This window comes from Sylvia atricapilla, chromosome Z (genome assembly GCF_009819655.1).
Source record: "Sylvia atricapilla isolate bSylAtr1 chromosome Z, bSylAtr1.pri, whole genome shotgun sequence".
Lineage (NCBI taxonomy): Eukaryota > Metazoa > Chordata > Aves > Passeriformes > Sylviidae > Sylvia > Sylvia atricapilla.
Window position 1 is genome coordinate 43,416,207 of NC_089174.1, and position 18,926 is coordinate 43,435,132.

At 40.3% G+C, this 18,926-nt stretch overlaps 2 protein-coding genes across 9 annotated transcripts in view; one reads left to right on the plus strand and one right to left on the minus strand.

Annotated features, from left to right (window-relative positions):
• The window catches only part of SLC26A1 (solute carrier family 26 member 1), a 36,379-nt gene extending 21,566 nt beyond the window's left edge, over positions 1-14,813 (minus strand). For 5 of the 7 annotated variants that reach the window (XM_066338916.1, XM_066338911.1, XM_066338915.1 and 2 more), the window contains exon 1: positions 14,234-14,504. The gene's annotated coding sequence lies outside the window, so the exon portion shown is untranslated. Of the gene's footprint in view, positions 1-14,233; positions 14,505-14,605 lie in introns of those variants that run through there. The other 2 variants (XM_066338912.1, XM_066338913.1) reach the window with 2 other exon arrangements.
• IDUA (alpha-L-iduronidase) overlaps positions 1-16,912 on the plus strand; it is a 44,364-nt gene extending 27,452 nt beyond the window's left edge. The window contains exons 3-14 of one of the 2 annotated variants that reach the window (XM_066338920.1): positions 3,939-4,021; positions 4,635-4,742; positions 5,369-5,464; positions 6,007-6,209; positions 6,625-6,795; positions 8,508-8,724; positions 9,329-9,544; positions 10,073-10,194; positions 11,423-11,548; positions 12,143-12,219; positions 13,003-13,103; positions 14,696-16,912. In XM_066338920.1, the coding sequence (XP_066195017.1) occupies positions 3,939-4,021; positions 4,635-4,742; positions 5,369-5,464; positions 6,007-6,209; positions 6,625-6,795; positions 8,508-8,724; positions 9,329-9,544; positions 10,073-10,194; positions 11,423-11,548; positions 12,143-12,219; positions 13,003-13,103; positions 14,696-14,796 (1,621 nt within the window). In that variant the 3' untranslated portion in view covers positions 14,797-16,912. Of the gene's footprint in view, positions 1-3,938; positions 4,022-4,634; positions 4,743-5,368; positions 5,465-6,006; positions 6,210-6,624; positions 6,805-8,507; positions 8,725-9,328; positions 9,545-10,072; positions 10,195-11,422; positions 11,549-12,142; positions 12,220-13,002; positions 13,104-14,695 lie in introns of both variants that reach the window. The other variant, XM_066338919.1, reaches the window with a different exon arrangement.
• Positions 16,913-18,926: the final 2,014 nt, after the last annotated feature.

Genomic DNA, 18,926 nt, shown 5'->3' on the forward strand with positions numbered 1-18,926 from the left:
AAGGCTTCCTATCCCAGGAAATGTAGTTCAGCACATTACAATAAAGTCTGATAAAGTTATCTTAACATGTTATCAGAGATTCAGTACTTGACTGAAGATCATCTGGAACGGAAACACTCCCTGCCTGTGGTTTCTGTTCTCTCTTCCCTGTAGATAAGATGTTTGGTCCAATGTCTGTGTGTGCACATGTTTTCCGGGGCATGCAACTATATTCCTGGACAGGATCAACACAAGGCAGAAAAGAAGCACCACATGCTGGGCATGAGAGGGAAACAATAGCTGTAGGCTAAGCAGTAGTATCTGCAGTTGTGCTAGCTGAAGCAGATCTGGCTGTGATGCAAGGTGTCAACAACTAAAGCTATCTTAACTCTGCCCTCCCAAGAAATTAAGTTGGTGAATGGGAGTCGGCTGAAAGTGGCGTGGACAAGAAGCACAATATAAGTGTCTTACAACACTTTGGCAAGCTGTCTGGTGGTACCTATGCACCTGGAAATAATTTCCCTCCATACTTGAAAAAACTTTTCTTTAGTGATAGGAGGTAGTGGAAGACTGTTAAGATGGGCCTGTAGCCTTTTATTCAGCAAAGGATCACCCACAAAGCAAATCTTTCCAAGGAAGGGAGCAAACAGATTTTGTGACAGCCAGCAGAAACCTCTCTGTACTCGTCACTGCTCTTCATATTCACAGCATGATTGTTGCTTCCAGGAAATACATGGTTCTGAAACTAAGACCATGATAAAGACTGAAAAGATTCCTCACCAGCAGGCAATAGTCTCTGGAATATAGTGGCCTCAGGTTCTATGGGCCTTGTTGCCAGGATGCCAGTAAATGTGCTTTAGTGTAGTTTATAATTACTGAAGATGAAGAAGGTCTATCTGGCAAATTTCCCAGAAAAATCCCAGCTGAGGAACAGTTGAAAGCCAGGCACAGACAGGACAATGATTGCTGCATTCAAAATAACCTGGCAGCAAACAATGAACAATCCCAGACTTGCAAGCACTCAAATGAAATGACAAGTACATAACCATAACCTTCTGAGTGTTTATAAATGAAGGCAGTGGTGTCTAGAAACCATGACAGAAAGACTGGAAGAGGAGCAGGCAAAAAGTAGACTATAAAATTCTGTGAGCTTGCAACCAAGAACTCAGTCATAGGTATATGATGTTCCACCAATAGTTTAGAGGTAGAAAGATGTTTTGAACAACTTTGGCAATGTCATGTGGATTTATCTTCACCACAGATTTACCTTGTCATGTGCCTGTAACAGGCTTGATCTGGTCTTCAGGTCCTAAAATTGTCTTCAGAACACTCCTAGCAAGGGCCTGGCAGTTGAGCCAATCTTGTCCATGCAGAATTTTTATAAATAATACTAGTTTCTGTGCCACAAGTACAGACAGCATGGCTTTTATGTAACCCAGATTTAGCGGTACTGTATGTGCTGTGAAAAATGCATCATTCTCACATCAGAAATGTAGTTGAGGTAAGGATAAAGTCAAAATCTGAGGAAGTGTCAATCCTGTCAGTCAAGTAATCATTTTATTAATGAGAGCGTACTGTCTGGTACACTTGGGAGGAAGAAGAGATTCTTATGAAGTGACAGGTCAGCCAAAGAACATAAGAAGTGCCTCTACACCTACACACATAACACAAGATTTCATGTACCGTCACTCAGTCATGGTTGGCAATGGCATTCTGTTTTAAATGTGTTACTTAATTGTTGCAGCAGGAAAAATGGAAATGTCCTGGCATCTTAAGTGTACGGGCATCAAGTAAAAGGTTTTATTTATGCATATATTTTCACATAATGCTGTGTAGACCTCAGACTGAAGTCTAGAAGACCCTAGTTCCTTTGCTTTTATCTGTATGGCATTATTAACTTTTTACAAGACAGTGTAGTTAATCATTCTTTCTCACACTGACTGTAAGTGTGCATGTAAGCAAATATTTCAATAGAACACAGGGTACAACAGGAAATAGTTAATGGATCTGAGGGAGCAGAACTAGTTTCAGCAAAAAAATATTTGTCTTTGAACTTTGGAATAGGACTTTTTTTAAGCCACTGTCTAAGCTAAAAAAAAAACTGGTTCCAAGTGGCCATTCTTTAGTTCAGCATTGACTTTTAAAATACTTTAAAGTATGCTAAATCAAATAAATTTCTTTCTTCTATTTGCTTCTTTTACAGCTGCACCATTTGATTTGGGCAGCAACCCTAAGCCCATCAGTGACTGTATACATGACAATTTCTGTCATGGTAGTAGGACATACTTTAAAAATAAAAGGCCTGCTTCACATCTTCAGTAAAAAGTGTGACCAGGCTGGGGCTAAGATTGTGTGCTTTGTTACATAACATGTGAGGCTGGCATAGGGGATATGGCCTATGTTACATTTACTTTGCCTGGCTTGTTTTCCTCTTCTAGATCCTGGTCGGATATTTGTCTTCTTCATGTGCAACATGAAGAAGTGAATTATTTATTCGCTAGGCAATTTTGTCAACCCTTCTTCATTCTCTGAGAATTTGGAAATGGTATTGCAGTTTCTTCATTGAAACCTTTCCTTATCAAGAGAGCACAGAGGAAGAGCTTCCACCAGAGAGGCTCAGAAATGTATGGAGAGACACAGAAAGAAACAAGTGTGACTCTCAGCATTGATTTAAGAGCTCTGTTGATGACCTCCTTCTCATATCTAATCCTGTTTGCTTGTCATGCTATGCTAGCATTGATCAGTTGCAAGAACTGTGATTATCTCTCCCCCTACCAGCAGCATTGCATCTATGATTCAGTTGTATAGCCTTCCACCCAAGCAAAGGCCAAGTGCCTAGGAAAGAGCAGGCAAGATTTCAGGAGAAGTCGTCAGGCTGCACTGTACCAGAAAAATTTGTTGTAGTGCCCTGGCATGGCTGGACAAATCAGCTTTGAGAGGGGTTTCCAAGGCTTCACTCAGTGCTGCGGTGTGACCAGGGCTGGATTTATGACAAGGGAGCTTAAAAAGGCTTTTGCTCAGGTTGTATTGAGGCCAGAATTTGGACACCAGGCCAAGGCTGTTTCTTGGGCCAAACAGCAGTAAGTCACATGAATAGAATGTTTTCAACATGAGTTCATTGTTAATTCCTATTTGGCGCTTCATACTGGCAAGAATTCTCCATTCCTTTCAGGTTTCAGTTAAATCAGGCCGTAAGTTAGGAAGGTGTGGGAAATGGAGACACACTGTACCTTGTATTTGTTTCTACTGGATATGAGGCAAGAAAAGCCCTTCAGGAATTCAAAGCAAATCTTCTAGTGTATCACATAAATTGCAAATGCTATTTTTCATTCCCTGGGTGAATTCCAGTGTTCCCATCCCTGTGCATGTCCACATTTTGGTACCTGTGTTCCTGCAAGATTTCTTAACACAGAGGAATGCATCATAGGTTGCTAAGTCTTTGAATGTGTTTATTCAAAGCTGAATGAAAGATTTGCAGCCTGAGATTCTGGGAGTACAGGACAAATATTAAGCAACTGCTTACAATAAGGTAAAAATTACAGACATTGTGTGCATAAATCAGCATTCTTTGAAAGATACAATTATTATTCATCTAGACTTAAATCTATAATAAGGAGTGCTACTAACTAATCTGTATTACATACTGCAGATTAGAAGCACTTTGGAAAAGACTGCATATGGGGCAGTGTGAAAAGAGCTGGCCTAGCAGAATTCAGCAAGCAGACCCATTGTATTGCTTCTATTGCTGCTGAAATAGGAAAAAGGCATGGATTAGTCAATAGACATGACTTGCTTATGGTGAACACCTCTTGCTTTAAAGGAAGGAAGTTTGTGTACAATTCCAAGAACCCAAGTCTCATGTAAATTTTGAGAAGGAAGCCTGACTCATTGTCTACTAATCAAGTCCTATCTTTGCTATAATATTTACACTTGTAATTTTTATTACCTTTGTTCTTCAGAGTGGTGAAGGGCAACCTTAACTATGACTTTACTGCCTTGGATAACCTTATGGCTCTCCTGTGGGAAAATAAGCTGATTCCAGGTAAGGGCAGCTCCCTGCCTCCACAGCTTGGTATATCTGTTTGTCCATATTTTACAATTACTAGAATATTCTTAGAGAGCTTTTCCAAAGCTGATTTTGATAAAAAAATCATTATTTACGTCTTTGCCTTTACATCATGTCCATGACAAACAGTGTAAGCAAAATGGTATTATAGCAATTCAGGCAACAAAAATGGTTTTACGTTGCCTCTGAAGGCAGATTCAGGTGATTGAACTTGTAAAATGACATCTCTTGAAGAGAAGATTGTACCCATTGACATACACCTATAAGGGCCAGAGAAGCAGATACTCCAGGTATAACTTCCCATAAATTTATGCAAACATTCCCTGTTCTAAGTTTCCTCTGAGCCTTTCGTTTATGTTGACAATTATTAGCTTTGACTGCTACAGTCACTGACAAGTAAGAAGTAGACAACCTCAAATCTGAAATATTTCTGATGGGAGCATGTGGAAACAGGAAAGAGATCACATTTAGTGATGCTTCTTCATTAACAAGTTTGTTTCAGATAATGTGATAACCCCTTCATTAATAAAAATGAGATAGCATTCACAAAAAAAGGAGACCAATTTGTCTCCAATATGTCTTTTTTTAGGATTTGAATTGATGGGGAATCCATCAGGATATTTTTTAGATTTTGAAGATAAAGAACGTGTAGTACAGTGGAGAAACTTAATTACTGTCCTGGCCAGGAGATACATAGGTAAGTTAAAAAATAAAAGCCTGGTTATTTGTTCTGTTGTAATCCTTTCTAACTACTTCAAAAACTTTTGCGTATTGTAATCAATTTCAAGACCCTGGATTTCAACACAGAACCAGAAAACAAACATGCCAGAACAGACTATGGAGACCATGGAATAATAGTCCCTCTTTTTACTGATCTATGGCCAACATCCAGAATGAGTAGAGTGTTCTGGGTAGCACACTTTTAACTTCGTTATATTGTTGTGGTTGTAAACTACCAGCTTTCACTGGAGCATGATAACCTGAATGCTTCTCGTTGCCAGCTTCAAATATTTCTAACAAGGCAGAAGGCTTAACCTGAATTAATGGTAGGTGAGTGACCTCATCACAAAGCTGTAAGTCATCTCCCTCTCACCTTCTGTGTTTTTCAAATATTGCTTCATTTCATCAAAGATGAGAAATCATCTGGAAACTCCCAAATTACATTTCCCTCATTCTTAAAACTAATGAGGGAAATGAAATAGTGGTAGTTCTGGGTGCTGAGCCTCACCTGCAGCCCGAACTAATAGAGTTGTTTGTATAAGTTGTTTATTGATAGTATTGTCTGAATATGCAGCTGACTGATAAATGAGGCCTCTCTTGCAGATAGGTATGGATTGGAGCATGTTGCTAAATGGAATTTTGAGACATGGAATGAACCAGACCACCACGATTTTGACAATGTGTCTATGTCAGTAAAAGGTGAGCATGTCATGGAGCACTTGTGAGTGTGGTGAAGTGAGACAGGTGTGTGGGCTGAGCAGAGGGACAACAGTGAGATGTAAGTTATACTGACAAAGAAGTAAGGTGGGTAGGAGTGATAAGGAATGTGACAGGTACATCAACTCTGTTTTGCTAAGGTTATGTTACTGGCTATACTTTATTCTCTACTTGGATATTAGGAGTAGTGGAACAGAAAAAACAAACCAGGAGTTACACTAAGAAGATGCAGTTCACTTATTGGATATAAGATGTACTTAGTAGCAGTAATGGGATGAAGGGTAACATAAGAGGAAGACTCCTCATTGAAGTTGCATGTTTTAGAAACATGGCCATACAGGACCTTAGAAGAACCTTGTGAAGGCAGCTGAGATTTTGATGTCTTCTTGTGTTGTCTGTGCATAGAAAAGGGTCCCAGTTAGTGAGGTTTTGCTAATAAATAATGAGTGTATACCATCTCCTTGTAGTTTTAGATCCAGTTTCTGTTTTATCATCTTTGATATATTCATCTGCTTCGACTTCAGGGTTTCTGAACTATTATGATGCTTGTTCAGAAGGATTAAGAGCAGCCAGTCCTTTCCTAAAATTTGGAGGACCTGGGGATTCCTTCCATCCCTTACCCAAGTCACCCATGTGCTGGAGTCTTCTGTGTCATTGCTACAATGGGACCAACTTCTTCACAGGGGAGACTGGTGTAAGGCTGGATTACATCTCTCTCCATAAGAAGGTTAGTCCCAAGATTTCAGTTTAAAGCCATTTTTTCAGTCAGTTCAAAGATTAATTTACAAAGATGATGATGATGATGAGTGTCCAGCCTACAGTGGGAAGCATGGCTGCCTATTCTTGCAAAACTTTGAAGATGTTCAGTTACAAGACTTCAACTCAAAGCAAATTTCTCTTTGCCTAATTCCCAAAGGGGAGCAACTCTTCTGCTTCTTTTCCATTTTATATTCTAGGAGAAGCTCATGCAAATAGCACATGTTGTTGTAGATGAGGTAAAAATACTAATTCTTTTGGTCCACAGCAGCTTGATGACCAAAGAATATGTTTTCAGGTTATGTTTTATGTTTATGACTCTAGGTTATGTCTGCATGTTTACCACTGTTTTCTCACTACCACTAAGATACGAAATAATGTTGCAGGGAGATGGGAATTCTCTCTACATCTTGCAACAAGAAGTAGAAGCAGTTCAGCAAATTCAGAAGCTGTTTCCAAGTTTTTCTTCTGTTGCCATATATAACGATGAAGCAGATCCAATGGTTGGATGGTCCATTCCACAACTCTGGCGAGCTGATGTGACCTATGCAGCTATGGTTGTCAAGGTAACAGTTCATTTGTAGTTTTGCACGGTAGTGTGCCCTGATGTGTTAATGCAGTTGAAAAAGTAGACTTAACAATTCATTTTTAAGCAGCTACTCAGACTAATAGGTCCTAAAAATGGAGATCTCCCCACCAATACAGTGAGGGTTTCCCTGAATAGTCTGGTTTTAGTAGCCAGATTGATTGATTTAATTTGTTGATTTCATTTGATTAAATTTGTGTTAGTTATTGATTTAATTAATTGATTTAATTAATTGATTTAATTGATCTAATTTGTATTAGTTTTCTTCATCTTTCCTTAAAAAAATGTCCAACCTAGAATCAAACTAGGTTTGAACTTGTCAGAGAAGTGCTAGGGAACTGAGTTGGAGAATGGATACAGTCCCCCAGTTAGATCCATCTGAAGGGATTACTGCCGCACATACCCTCTCCATGTAATATTACTGCTCTGGTGTCAGTACTGCTGGCTGTCACCTCACATATGTGGGAAGTTTTCCCAGCTCCTTCATCAGTTTGTCTCATCAAGAGAACATCAGGTATAGTAAAGAACTTCCTTTAGCTCTCAGCATAGTCCATTCTTCAGTATGGGACTCTGGCTATACACATGACCTTATTAATTACTGCTAGTAATTACTGATGTCAACCAGAAAAGCAGAAGAGAATGCTCAACACTCCCACCTCTGCAGTAATTGTACCCTGGCCCCAGAGCAAGCTCAGCTCCTCCACTGCTTAGCAATAATTTCCACTGCAAGCCTGGTGTTTTGTGAGGCACTATCTTAAACAGCACATAGAGTCCAAGTGCTCTTGTGCAGAGGAATAATTCCCAAACACAGGAGCATGTCATGCAGAAACATCTTAGCTGCTCCTGAGGAGACAAAGACTCCCAGTTCCCTGAGACTGTATATACAAGCAATCTTCTCTAGGGCAACAAATCATTGACTGCATCACAGAGAGTTTGCAAGACAAAATAACAGTGTTTATAATGATGTGGTGATATGAAGGGAGAAAGAAAGACACAAGATAATCCAATGAAAAATTAACACTTGGTTCTATAGAAGCTGAAACACTGTGTTCCTTCAGAGACATAATTGTGAGACTGTTCAGTTGTCAGCCTTCTGAAGTTCTGCTTAATTCTGGTACTCAGGCACAATCTAATAAACAGAGAACTTGGCAACTTTGATGTTTTGCAGGAGAGCAGCACAGCAACCAGTGAAACACCAGGAAAATTAATTCCAAGTTAGCACCAAGTGGGAAAAATGACTAATTGAGAAACAGTATCCAGGACCAGCTCACAGACACTGATGTAGTGGGTATAAAGTAACTCCAGATTCGGAGAACTGTTTAGATTTGATTCAGATAGTAAATCCTGATTACTAATTAAGTATTCAAGACACAGGAACATCATTCATAGCACAGTAGGGAAGGAAATGTGTTCATTATTTATGAAGAGTACTAGTAACAATTATTTCAGAGACTTGCTGCTGGTAAAACTACGCATGTACTTCAGATTTTACAGTGATTAATATATCACCTAAAGTACAGTTTTTCCAAGATTTAGGATGAGCAGTTATTTTCTTCAGTCTTTTCTAAAAGGCAGAGTGACTGTTCTTTACAGAATGCGCTAAAGATTTTTAAAAAATACAAGGACTGCATGTTTGTTTGTTGTTCTCCAAGGTGAAAGTTCATTTTCCTTATGACTTTGCAGGTAATCATCCAGCATCAAAATCTGCTCATTGCCAAAGCAAACAACACCATCAACTACTCATTGCTGAGTAATGACAATGCCTTCTTGAGCTACTACCCCCATTACTTCACCCAGCGGACTCTGACAGCACGTTTTCAGATGAACAACACAAAGCCACCTCACGTCCAGATGGTGCGGAAACCAGTGCTGACTGCCATGGGCTTGCTGGCACTGCTAGGTATAGTAACCACTGATTAAAGAGCACATCAATAACCCTTCCTACCTAGTTGCTTCCAGCCTAAGAAAGATTATTCCAGCCTCTCACTGTTCATAAAAGCTTGAGTTCTCCTACACACTGTTTACTAGCTGTGGTAAGAAAATGAAACTTCATTTCCTCAGAGAGATTGATAGCTCAGAAAATATTCCTGAGAGTTTGTTATCCATTTGATTTAGCCTACTGCTTTGTTTATACCCTCTGTGTGCCAATCACTCATTTTTTGTTGACTGGTACTTCCCTCCTGTTATGCAAGGGGTACATCCCATTGGGCCGCAACTGTCTTTAAGAAATCTCTGCAGCTGGAAGACTTATGCAGCATGTTACAGGGAGAACCTCATTCACTGTCACCTGTTTGCATGATGCTAGCTGAACTGCTAAGCATAAAAACTGGTGTAGTATGTACATACTCTGCTGTTTTAAAATAAATCTGACTGAAGGCTGTAATTGGTAAAATAAGGCAGAACATAGCTCAACATATGCTCAATCTATTTGTATGCTTTGACCCTTCAGCTTCTGACACAGGAGTGACGGACAGTGATGCTTACAGTTGTCATGTTTTTTATAGGAGAAAAGCAGATTTTTGCAGAAGTGAGGGTCAGTGGAGATGAAAATGCACAAAACAGCACAGTTGGTGTGCTGGCATCTGTGCACATCCCACGTGAGACACAGCCCTCAGACAGCTGGCACGCTACAGTACTCATGTACTCAAGTGAGGATAACAGGACTTCATCCAACATCAGCACTGTCACAGTGAATGCCACCCATTTCCCCAAACTTAGAGGTAAATAAATATGTAGACAGCTCATGTTAAGTGATCTTTAAGACAGAATATCAGCTAGAAACCTTCTACTAAGTTGCTTTTCATTGCAAGAGTGAATTTAATTTCCTAACTTCCTCCAACATGTTTTGTGCACTTGTAGTTAATGGCAACTGCCAAGTGCTGCCTTTTTGGAAAACTGTTAATCTCAGTGTACTTGGCTGGATATTGCCAGGCATCAGTTCCCTTAATGAGATTACTCCAAGACAGCAAACATGAATACACAATTGCAGAGCTGATGCAGTAACCCAACAAATGCATGCAGCACCTGTGCAAAAAGAGGATTTCAGTTCTGGTTGTGGAAGTAATAGTTTGAAATGTAAACTTGACAAATGTCAATTGTAGAGCCTCATGAGAGTGGGACTTTGCAGTGGAAGTCAGGCTCCAAAGTGCTGAAATCACTTTTGAAAAGGTAGACTTACACACCTGCTAAATTTATTCTTGGTAATCTTTAAATAAAGAGTTTACTTTCTTTTGTTTATTTTCCTACAGAGCTGGTGTATGTGACATATTACATGGATAACAACCAAACCAATCCCTATCTAATGTGGAAAAACCTAGGAAGCCCCAACTTTCCTTCTCCAGACCAGTTCCAGCAAATAAGGGATGCTGAGGTATGATCATGTGTTTGCTTGAAGTGTTGTATGGGTAAAGTGCTTTGAAAAAGACAAGAAATCAGGCCCATAGTTGAAATTTCCTTAGCCCACAGTCATTCACTTTTCATATACACACAAAATGTCACTTGCAGTCCTGCAGAAAAGTGTAACTCATACACAACTTACACCTTTGTGTTTATGTTATACAATCTCTTTGCTCTGGGCCTTACCCATAAAATAAGGAAGCACAGTTGCTCCTGGGGAAGTTTTGCCTTCTCTCTGAATCTTCAGTGAGCTTTGAGGCTCTTTCTGTTCATCTCCCCAAGTAAGTCACATGGCCCTGTGTATATTACACAATGGCCAAATTGCTGCATTAGAGAGTTGAAATGAATCCCCTTAACAATAGAAAACAAACACCTCCCTGAGGTGAAAACTACCCAGTGCAAGTTCAGAAAACTGTGAGGGGCTCACAGGAGTACTGATAATTTTCCTTAACTGGTGCTGAATGCACCACAAAGGTAATTAAGGAGTAAGTATTCTCTGAGAACCTCTCTCTTCCCTAATGGATGAAAGCTGTGTGAAGATTACTTGCTGTATGTGAGCGTATCTGAGCAGCCTGTCACTTCATCTCTCCCTCCCATAGTTTCCCCTATGCATTGAGACTCCCAGGTTAAAAAAAGGAGGTCATCTTTATCCCCTTCAGGGCCCACAGACAGTACTTGCTTTCTGTACTGTGTCTTCTCTTCCTGGTCACCATAACTGACTATTGCTAAGGTCTGCTGGATATTGTAGGAGTCATCAGCTTTTCCTTGAAAAGGACAGCAGCAAGATTTTAGATGCTCTTGGCTATCTGGTACAGCCTCATTCCCAGAGACCAGCTGTGTAGCTGTCGTAGTTAGCAGTAGCTTGCTCTGCACGCTGGGAAGAGATGGAGCTATGGTTTGTAAAGATCTCCAGCCTGAAAGGCAGCCATGGGAGGTTACAGAAGTGACAGATTATGCCTAAGGTAATTTGTGATCAACCCAATTTGTGAGATGGACAAACCCTCTGTTTCCTGAAGAGCTGGAAAACATGTGAGTATAAAGGTCTCCCAGTGTGGAGAACTTCGATGCCTGTAAGCATTACCAATTCTATTGGAAATTTAGAGTCCTAAAGTAAATACACAGGCACTTTACATTGGTTTAACAGTTGATCTTCCGGTTCTGTAATGAAAGATTTTTCACAACACTACTCTTCGGCTTTGCAGGACCCACTGGTAACTGGGCCATTCCCATTTCCTGAAGCTGGCATCCTGACACTGAAGCAAGACTTTCCCATTCCTTCAGTCTTTCTCATCCACATCTGTGCAAGACCCAGATCAGCTCCTGATCAAGTATGTGTTGTATTCTACCATTAGATACATCAAAACTGAAACAGCTTCCTGCCTTCAATCTTAGAAGACCATTTGAGTTAATTTTTTGTTAAAAGTACTGTGAATTAGTAATTAAGCAGTTCTTCTCTCTTTTGATGAGAAGGCTCTCAAAGATATAATTCAAGATAAACTACTACATAGCCAATGATAGGAGTCATCACTGAGATGAATGGAAGTTCCCATGGTGGGAAATTAGTAATGCAGTACTGAAAACTGCAATATCTCTTCAAAACTCACGTGGTGTGCTGCAAGGATGGACAACATTTCTCCAGTCAATAATTGACAGCTAAAGCTGAAATGGAATCGTGGCTGCCATTTGTATCTGCTCATTCAGTCTCACCCATGTTCATGGTAGTACCCAGAGTCTCTGAAGGTCCTCTGCAAAGTTGACAAGTGGGAGACTAGGCTGCAAAAAGCTACAGAGCCAAGAATTTTGTTTTTACACCTGATCTCAATGGAAAAAAATCAAAGCAAGTACTTGATAAGGAAGGATGAAATTTGACCTGGCTGATTGGTTTGTACAGTTTTCTTACATAGGCTTTTGTCTTTGGACAGGTGACTGGTGTTCGTTTGATCCCTCTCACAAAAGGGCAGGTCATTATACTGTGGGACGATGACCGTGTAAAGTCAAAGTAAGTAGCTTTAAAATAAAATGCATACAAATGAGTTATCAACATGGTACTCTCTAAGTTTTCACAAATGCTACAGAGTAAAACAAGTTCACGAATTAATGAATTGTTGCTCCTTGATAGATGATAAAGTACATTTGTGTGACAAAATGAACTGTAAGACCTGTGTGCACAAACTGAAGAACAACCCTGCCTAATTTGCTGCATGATCAAAGGAATCTGCCTGTTGCTCACCAGCATTCAGTGGCATTTCTGAGGGAATTCTATTCAGCATACCAGGCAGGAAGATTCATGGTAAAAGTTATATTATCAGTAGATGCCTAAGTGGGGTCTTGCACATATCTGTAAGGGATGTGAACTGGAAGAGAAAACCTCCAGTTGCTTCAGCAAGCTGGCTTCGACTGAAAACCCTCTGTAGGTGAACTCTGAAAGGTGATCCAGTGAACAACCAGATTGCCTCAGGAAGCAGTCACTTAGCTCCTTTTCAAGCCAGTTTCCCTAGATTCTTTGTTCTTGATAACACCAGTCTCTGAGTGAGAGATACATGACATTTTGTGATGCTGCACATACCCAAAGTAGCAAATCAGTCTAGGTGTTTTTTTAAGGGCTGTTGGAGTCCTGGTTCTTCCTAATAGTGGCAATTCATGCCTTCCTACATTTGGTAGGAGTGAATTAACTGAACGTTTTTTATTTTTGTCCTTCTTGTTGAAATAGCCCTGAGACTAGTATTTGATAGGTCACACATTATCAGTTGTATTTAAAAACCTCTCTGGTTCTGTTTTCTAGGTGTATAAAGACATTTGAAGTGGAATTCTCATCAGATGGAGAAGTGTACCAGCGGATTAATGCCAAAGACACAATATTCACTCTCTGGGTCTACAGTCCAGGTATGGCAAAAATACTCACAGTAGGTAATCTGTCATGTGATATTGCCACTCATGAGTGTGTGAACCATTGTTTAGTAACTACTGAAGGTAGGTAACTTACTAGTAACATACAGTCCCTCACAAATAAGAGCACACCCCTTCCTTTAGGATCATATTCTCAGCAAGAAGAATTCTTGCCTTATTCTCAAGGACAAACAGTGATCAACAAGTAGTCTTAAGGACATCATTAATAGTATGCCATGAGGGGTAATTCCTTGTCACAAAAGCCAGTCACTGATCTGCAGACCTGGCAAGGTCCCTGAGAGGTTAAAGAGCACTTTTGTAACTGGTGTAGAAATATGCAGACATTACAACAACAACAAAAAAAAACCACACTACAAAAAGCCATCACCAGACCTTGCAATAGAAGCTTACTCAGATGAAACATCCAAGAGAAGGAAGATAGTGATGTTTTATTTGGGGTTTTTTTGTTTATCTGTGGATGAAGAGTGGTGGCTGTTGGTTTTTTGTTTGTTTGTTGTTGGTTTTTTTAAATAAATACAGTCTAGTCTGCAACATGACCATCCAAAAAATATTGATAATACGCACTGATGAGAGCTGGATGAAACACAGACAAATCTTGCTTTATAACGATACTATGGAAAAGCAGTTGAGAGATGTTTTTAGCAGAAACAAGGGCTTCTCTTACCCTTAGAAAGTCTTAACATCAGCAGTGGTTGCATAATAAAAGTTCAGAACTATTACTCCAGTGTAAGGGCTACAAAGGCAAGAAAAGACTGTAAATCATGGCTATGACAAAGCTCTGAAATTATTATTCATTATTATATTATAATGTTATATATTAGTTTTAATAGTTTGTTTCAAAACCAACAGCAACAAAAAAGACTGCTTGGGAAAATACTATGTCCCAGCAGTCCTTATTGCTAGGAACTTGTTTCTCACCCATTATTTCTAGCTTTTTTTTGTTTAGAATAAAACCACTAAAACATACATAAAAATCAATTAATTAGATAAAATACCCCCAAATTTATATTGCTTGTGTGTTCAAAGATTCTGCTAGGGAAAGCTCTGTTCTTTGAAATGGATCAAGGATAAAAAGCAGCAGAACCACAGAAGATCAGCTCACATACCTTTAAAGTAAGTGCTGCTGCTTCCTGAGTACAGCAGAGAGTTTCCAGTCAGCCTGTGTCCTTCTTATTCTGCTTCTTTGTTGAACCTGTCCCCACATAACCTGTTCAAAAGGCAAAATTCAGGCAGAAAAGCTGGAAGAAAAGAAGTTAATAATTGTGTGTTGCAGATACCACAGCCTTCTTCCAAAGGAGCTGCTGGGAAAGCAGTCCTGTAGCTGTACTTGCAAATCCTAATAAGTAGAGAGGACATCCCTAGTGAAACAAGATAAAAAAGCCAGTACTTGGCCATGAGGAATTTGTTATCATTTTTAATCAGACAGGCACAGACACACTTGTGTAGGGTCAGATCTGTTTTCCATTCCACAAACCTACATTTTACAGGAGTAGTGCCTGCTTCACATCGTCCCAGTGCCACAGGTGTCCACGTTTCACAGTGACAATCTCTAACCTTTTCACTTGCAGGAAGCTCAGTCTCCGGATTTTACAGAGTGCGCGCCATCGACTACTGGGGGAAGGCAGGCCTCTCCTCTCTTCCTGTGGGATACGTTGAAGCTTTCAAGTGACGCTGAAGAGTGTTGCCTGGCTTGGTGTCAGGGTGGTGTATGTTCCTTCCAACTGACAACTCCCCAGAAATGTAAACTCCTCCCAGGCTTAGGAGGGCGTATGGAAATGACCTGATGAAGTTAGGAAAGAAAGTTAGAAGCAACGGCCCCATTAACTCTTCACAGCACGGAAGACAACATTGTTAAACAACCGCAACTGTCAACCCAACTTGTAAGAGGTTGCTGTAGGACAGGAGTTCAGCCTGGTGATATTTATTATTCCTCATTTTTCAGTGAGCTAATGTTCAGGGCAAGCTAAGATTTATAGAGGTCACAAACTGCAGCAGGAACAGAACCATTGCATCACTGTGTAAGTGAGGATGGTAGCAAAGGCACACGGTGGACCTGTCTGTGAGTGAACTGGCTGCCCTAGCTGTCAGGCTGTCTTGACTTAAGGGTTCGATGGAAAGTTTGCAGCAACCCGACACACTCAGAGCATGAAGTAAAGGATGCCTTATTCCCTGCTGGTTAGTCACAATGAGTTATTTCAGAACACTTGCCATGTCTTCAGGTGTATGAGGCTTTTCACTCTACAGAAAGGTTTCCACGCAGCTCTCTCAGTATTTGTGGCCATTATATGGATGCCAGAGGTATTTCCCGTAGGCAGGGGGAGGGGTTTCAGCCCATTCTCGGAGGGGAGAAGGCACAGAAGGCCCTAGCTTCCAGACTTCCCTGCCTTTTCTCTCTTTTGTTTTTGCCCAAGTCACCTGTTCGAACTGTGACCGTCAGCTTCTGCCTCTTTGTGGTGGAGGCTCTAACCCTGAAAATGCCTCCTTCTCTGCACTGCTGTCACCTACCCTAGTGTCCTTCAGCCCTTACAGCTAACACCTCCCCTCACAGACTGTAAGTGGCAACTCAGCTCTGCATGGCCAGGAGAAAGCTGAAACACTAGTTACAGCCTTTAGTGTTTTCATATGACAGGACAGCACACTCTTCTTGAATGTAGCAGGGCCTACTTAAAACACTTAGGAAATAAAAAGAACAGTTTGAGCTGCTGTGCTTTGCAAAGCATGTGCACAAACGTGTGATTATTGCCCTAGATCACAGGGTACATATCACCACTGGCTGTGCTTGCAGCTGCCAAACACTTGATGTAAACAGCAGAGTTCCCTGAAATTGCAGGGGTGCTGCTTTATTCTTCCCTTTTCACAACTGGCACAGTTTGAGCTGTGCCTTTAACAGGCTTGCAGAGAGAAGGATAATGCCAGTGAAAACAGCTGGAGTGTTTTCCATAAGAGGAGTGACTTTGTCACACAAACAAATCCCCTACTGCTCTCCTTGCTGACATCAGCCACCTCACAACATAACAACAGAAACTGCATATTTGATCAAACATTCAGGTCTCAGAAAAAAGAAGTGCCCAAGTTTGCACAGTAGGAGAGAGCTGAACTACCTTAAATACCCTCAACTTTGAGAGCACAGAAAAGAAACGTGCAAAAAGTCAATGCACATGAGATGTGGCCTTGTATCTCCTTACTTGCTGGTTACTTGTTCATGTGCTTGTACTGAAAATTAGCCTTAGAAGATTTATTCTGTCACAGAATTCAGATGAAATATTTCTTGCCTCTTTTGAGTTTTAATGAGGGACACTTGCCACATCCTAGTCCTCTAATTCCTTGTCCATATAGGCTGAACAGAAAAGGGCCATGGGTCCTACTGAATTGAAAACCCTCTCAATTTAAGAAAAGTTACTGAGACATTCTACTTGGATGGAGATAGTAAAAATACATTTTAAACTTGTGATAGTTGCCCCTGAGTGAAGAACTAGTGTACACAGTTAAGTAAAATCCAACAGTTAACACATGTTGTTTTGTTAGTATGAGGTGGAACCACAATTAAAATGATTTAGAGAAATGCTGAGTATAGAGTCTTGAGAGATTTTAGTGTGTCTGAAGCAGGGGAAGATGTAGGAGCTTGAGTGGGCAGTTTAGTGTGTTGCGATGTCCTACCTGAGTAGCCCTTCTGCTTTAAAATTTTCCCACCCTGGTAATCAGAATATAGCAGTCTTACCAAACCAAGGACTATGTGCTAGTTACAGGTGTATTAAAAAAAAAAAAAAAAAAAAAAAGAAGAAGAAGAAACATAGCTGTAGTGAATAGTATTTGATTTTGATATGCAGGGATAAAAATGTATAGATGTGCAAACCATGAAAAATAGAAGATTTCTTCTGAAAATCTTCTTTGCTGCTATGATATAAACTCATTCCTTTAAGAAATGAGCATGTATTACAGAGAGAAGAGAAGTTGGTATTTCCAGGTATGAGTTTATTTCTGACAAATTTTAAAAGTTTTGAAATGGCGTTTTCTTTTTTTATCCTTTAAGGTCTATAGAAAATGCAATTTAGTACTTGAAACTTGAGATTTCTGTAACCATATGTTGCTGATTCTGATAGTGTTTCCAAAATTGCATGTTTAACCTCCTCTGTTACATGTAGTCATCAGGCCCCCATTTCAATTTGAGTTTTCAGAAGTGCCAAGTATCCATAGCACCAGGTTTGAATAGCAGGTGCTTAGTAGTTCTGTAGTATCATAACCAAAGCAAGGCTGCAGAGCACTCATGTATGTCTTTTGCTGTTCATTTATCCAAGTAAGAATATGTAACTGCAACTGCAACATGGGATTATTTGCTTGCGCTTCAAACTAAAGCTTGTGAGGCTATATAACCATTTTGCAACTGAAAGAACCTTTCCAACCGAGTGTTTTACATTGTCTAATTGTGTGATATGCTATATTTGTTACCATCTTTTGTGAGAGCAAATAAAGCCAGTTTTTAATCTTTCACAAGAACCCTGTAAAAACAGGATCTGATCATTGTGTTGTAGAAGCTGGTTACAACTCTTATGTCAACAACTTAGTCTTGGAAAGTAAAGACTATTTTCAAGGACTGTCATGTTTTAATTCCAGCCAGCAGCCAAGTACCATACAGCTGCTTGCAGCGGCTACCAGCACAAGGAATAAAAAGTAGCTTGACTCATGGAAGTTCTGACATTACGTAAAATTGAAGCACGAAGGGAACCTTACCATAAAAAATGTCAAGGCTGAAGTAGAAACCTAAATGTATAGATTGCCTCAGTTACCACAACCCAGAGAAAACTGATCTAACCCAAGGTGGTATCGTAGTGTCTGATCTCAGGACTTGCAGTGTCCTTGCTGGAGGAGGTTCACTGGTGTGTGAAGGACAATGTCCATGCAGGATCCCTCCTGCTGTTCCACAGTCCTAGTCTTTCTGCCAGCACTAAAGGACCTTCTGAGGACAAAACAACAGTCCTTTTAATGCATAAACAATTTTTTTGTTTTGTCTTGTTAGTGGAAAGTTTGTGCAGGACAGAGATTATTACTTGGAACCTATACACACACTAAAAACCCAGGAATAATAGACTGCTTTTCATCAGCCAGCTCAAACAGCAGACAGAAGATGTCTGCCTCTAGATACACCTGCGATGTCTCATGTTGAACTCAACAGAATTTCAAGAGAAATGTAAATGTCATCAGAAAACACTCAACTGCCTGCCCTATCCTACCTTGTGCTTGACATTTCCTGCAGTCGTTGGAGACAAATGGATATGATGTAACTCCCATCTGTTCATGAACATCACATCATACAAGGACTCCTTGCTTGTGGTCCTGATGGAAACATGCTCCCCCAAGCACAATTCCTGGGGCATTTGAACTCTATGGTGTACTCAACCAGAATTGCCACTAAATTTCTATCATCCTGCAGGCTTTTGCCTGATGGCTGAGGAGGAATTTCACTGCCTATCATGTCTGGACAGACTACACCAAGCACAATAAGGATTCACTGGGTCCTGCCTATTGATTGTGTCTTCTTGCTACAACTCTCTTCTGCTCTTGTCATACAATTAGTATAACCACAGACATTAAAAACGCCACTTCTGTAAGACTCGTAGTATTGGTCTGACAGTCCTGGCCAAAGGCCATGATCCTTCAGCTAAGGGTTAGCGTTGTCTAATCAGTTGTTATACAAGTCCTAAGGTCACAGATTCCACCCCAATACTTCCTGCTGGGAGAAGGGTGGAAGTGGAGAACATTCAGTCAATGCACTGACCTTGCACTTCAAAAGGCTGATATTTT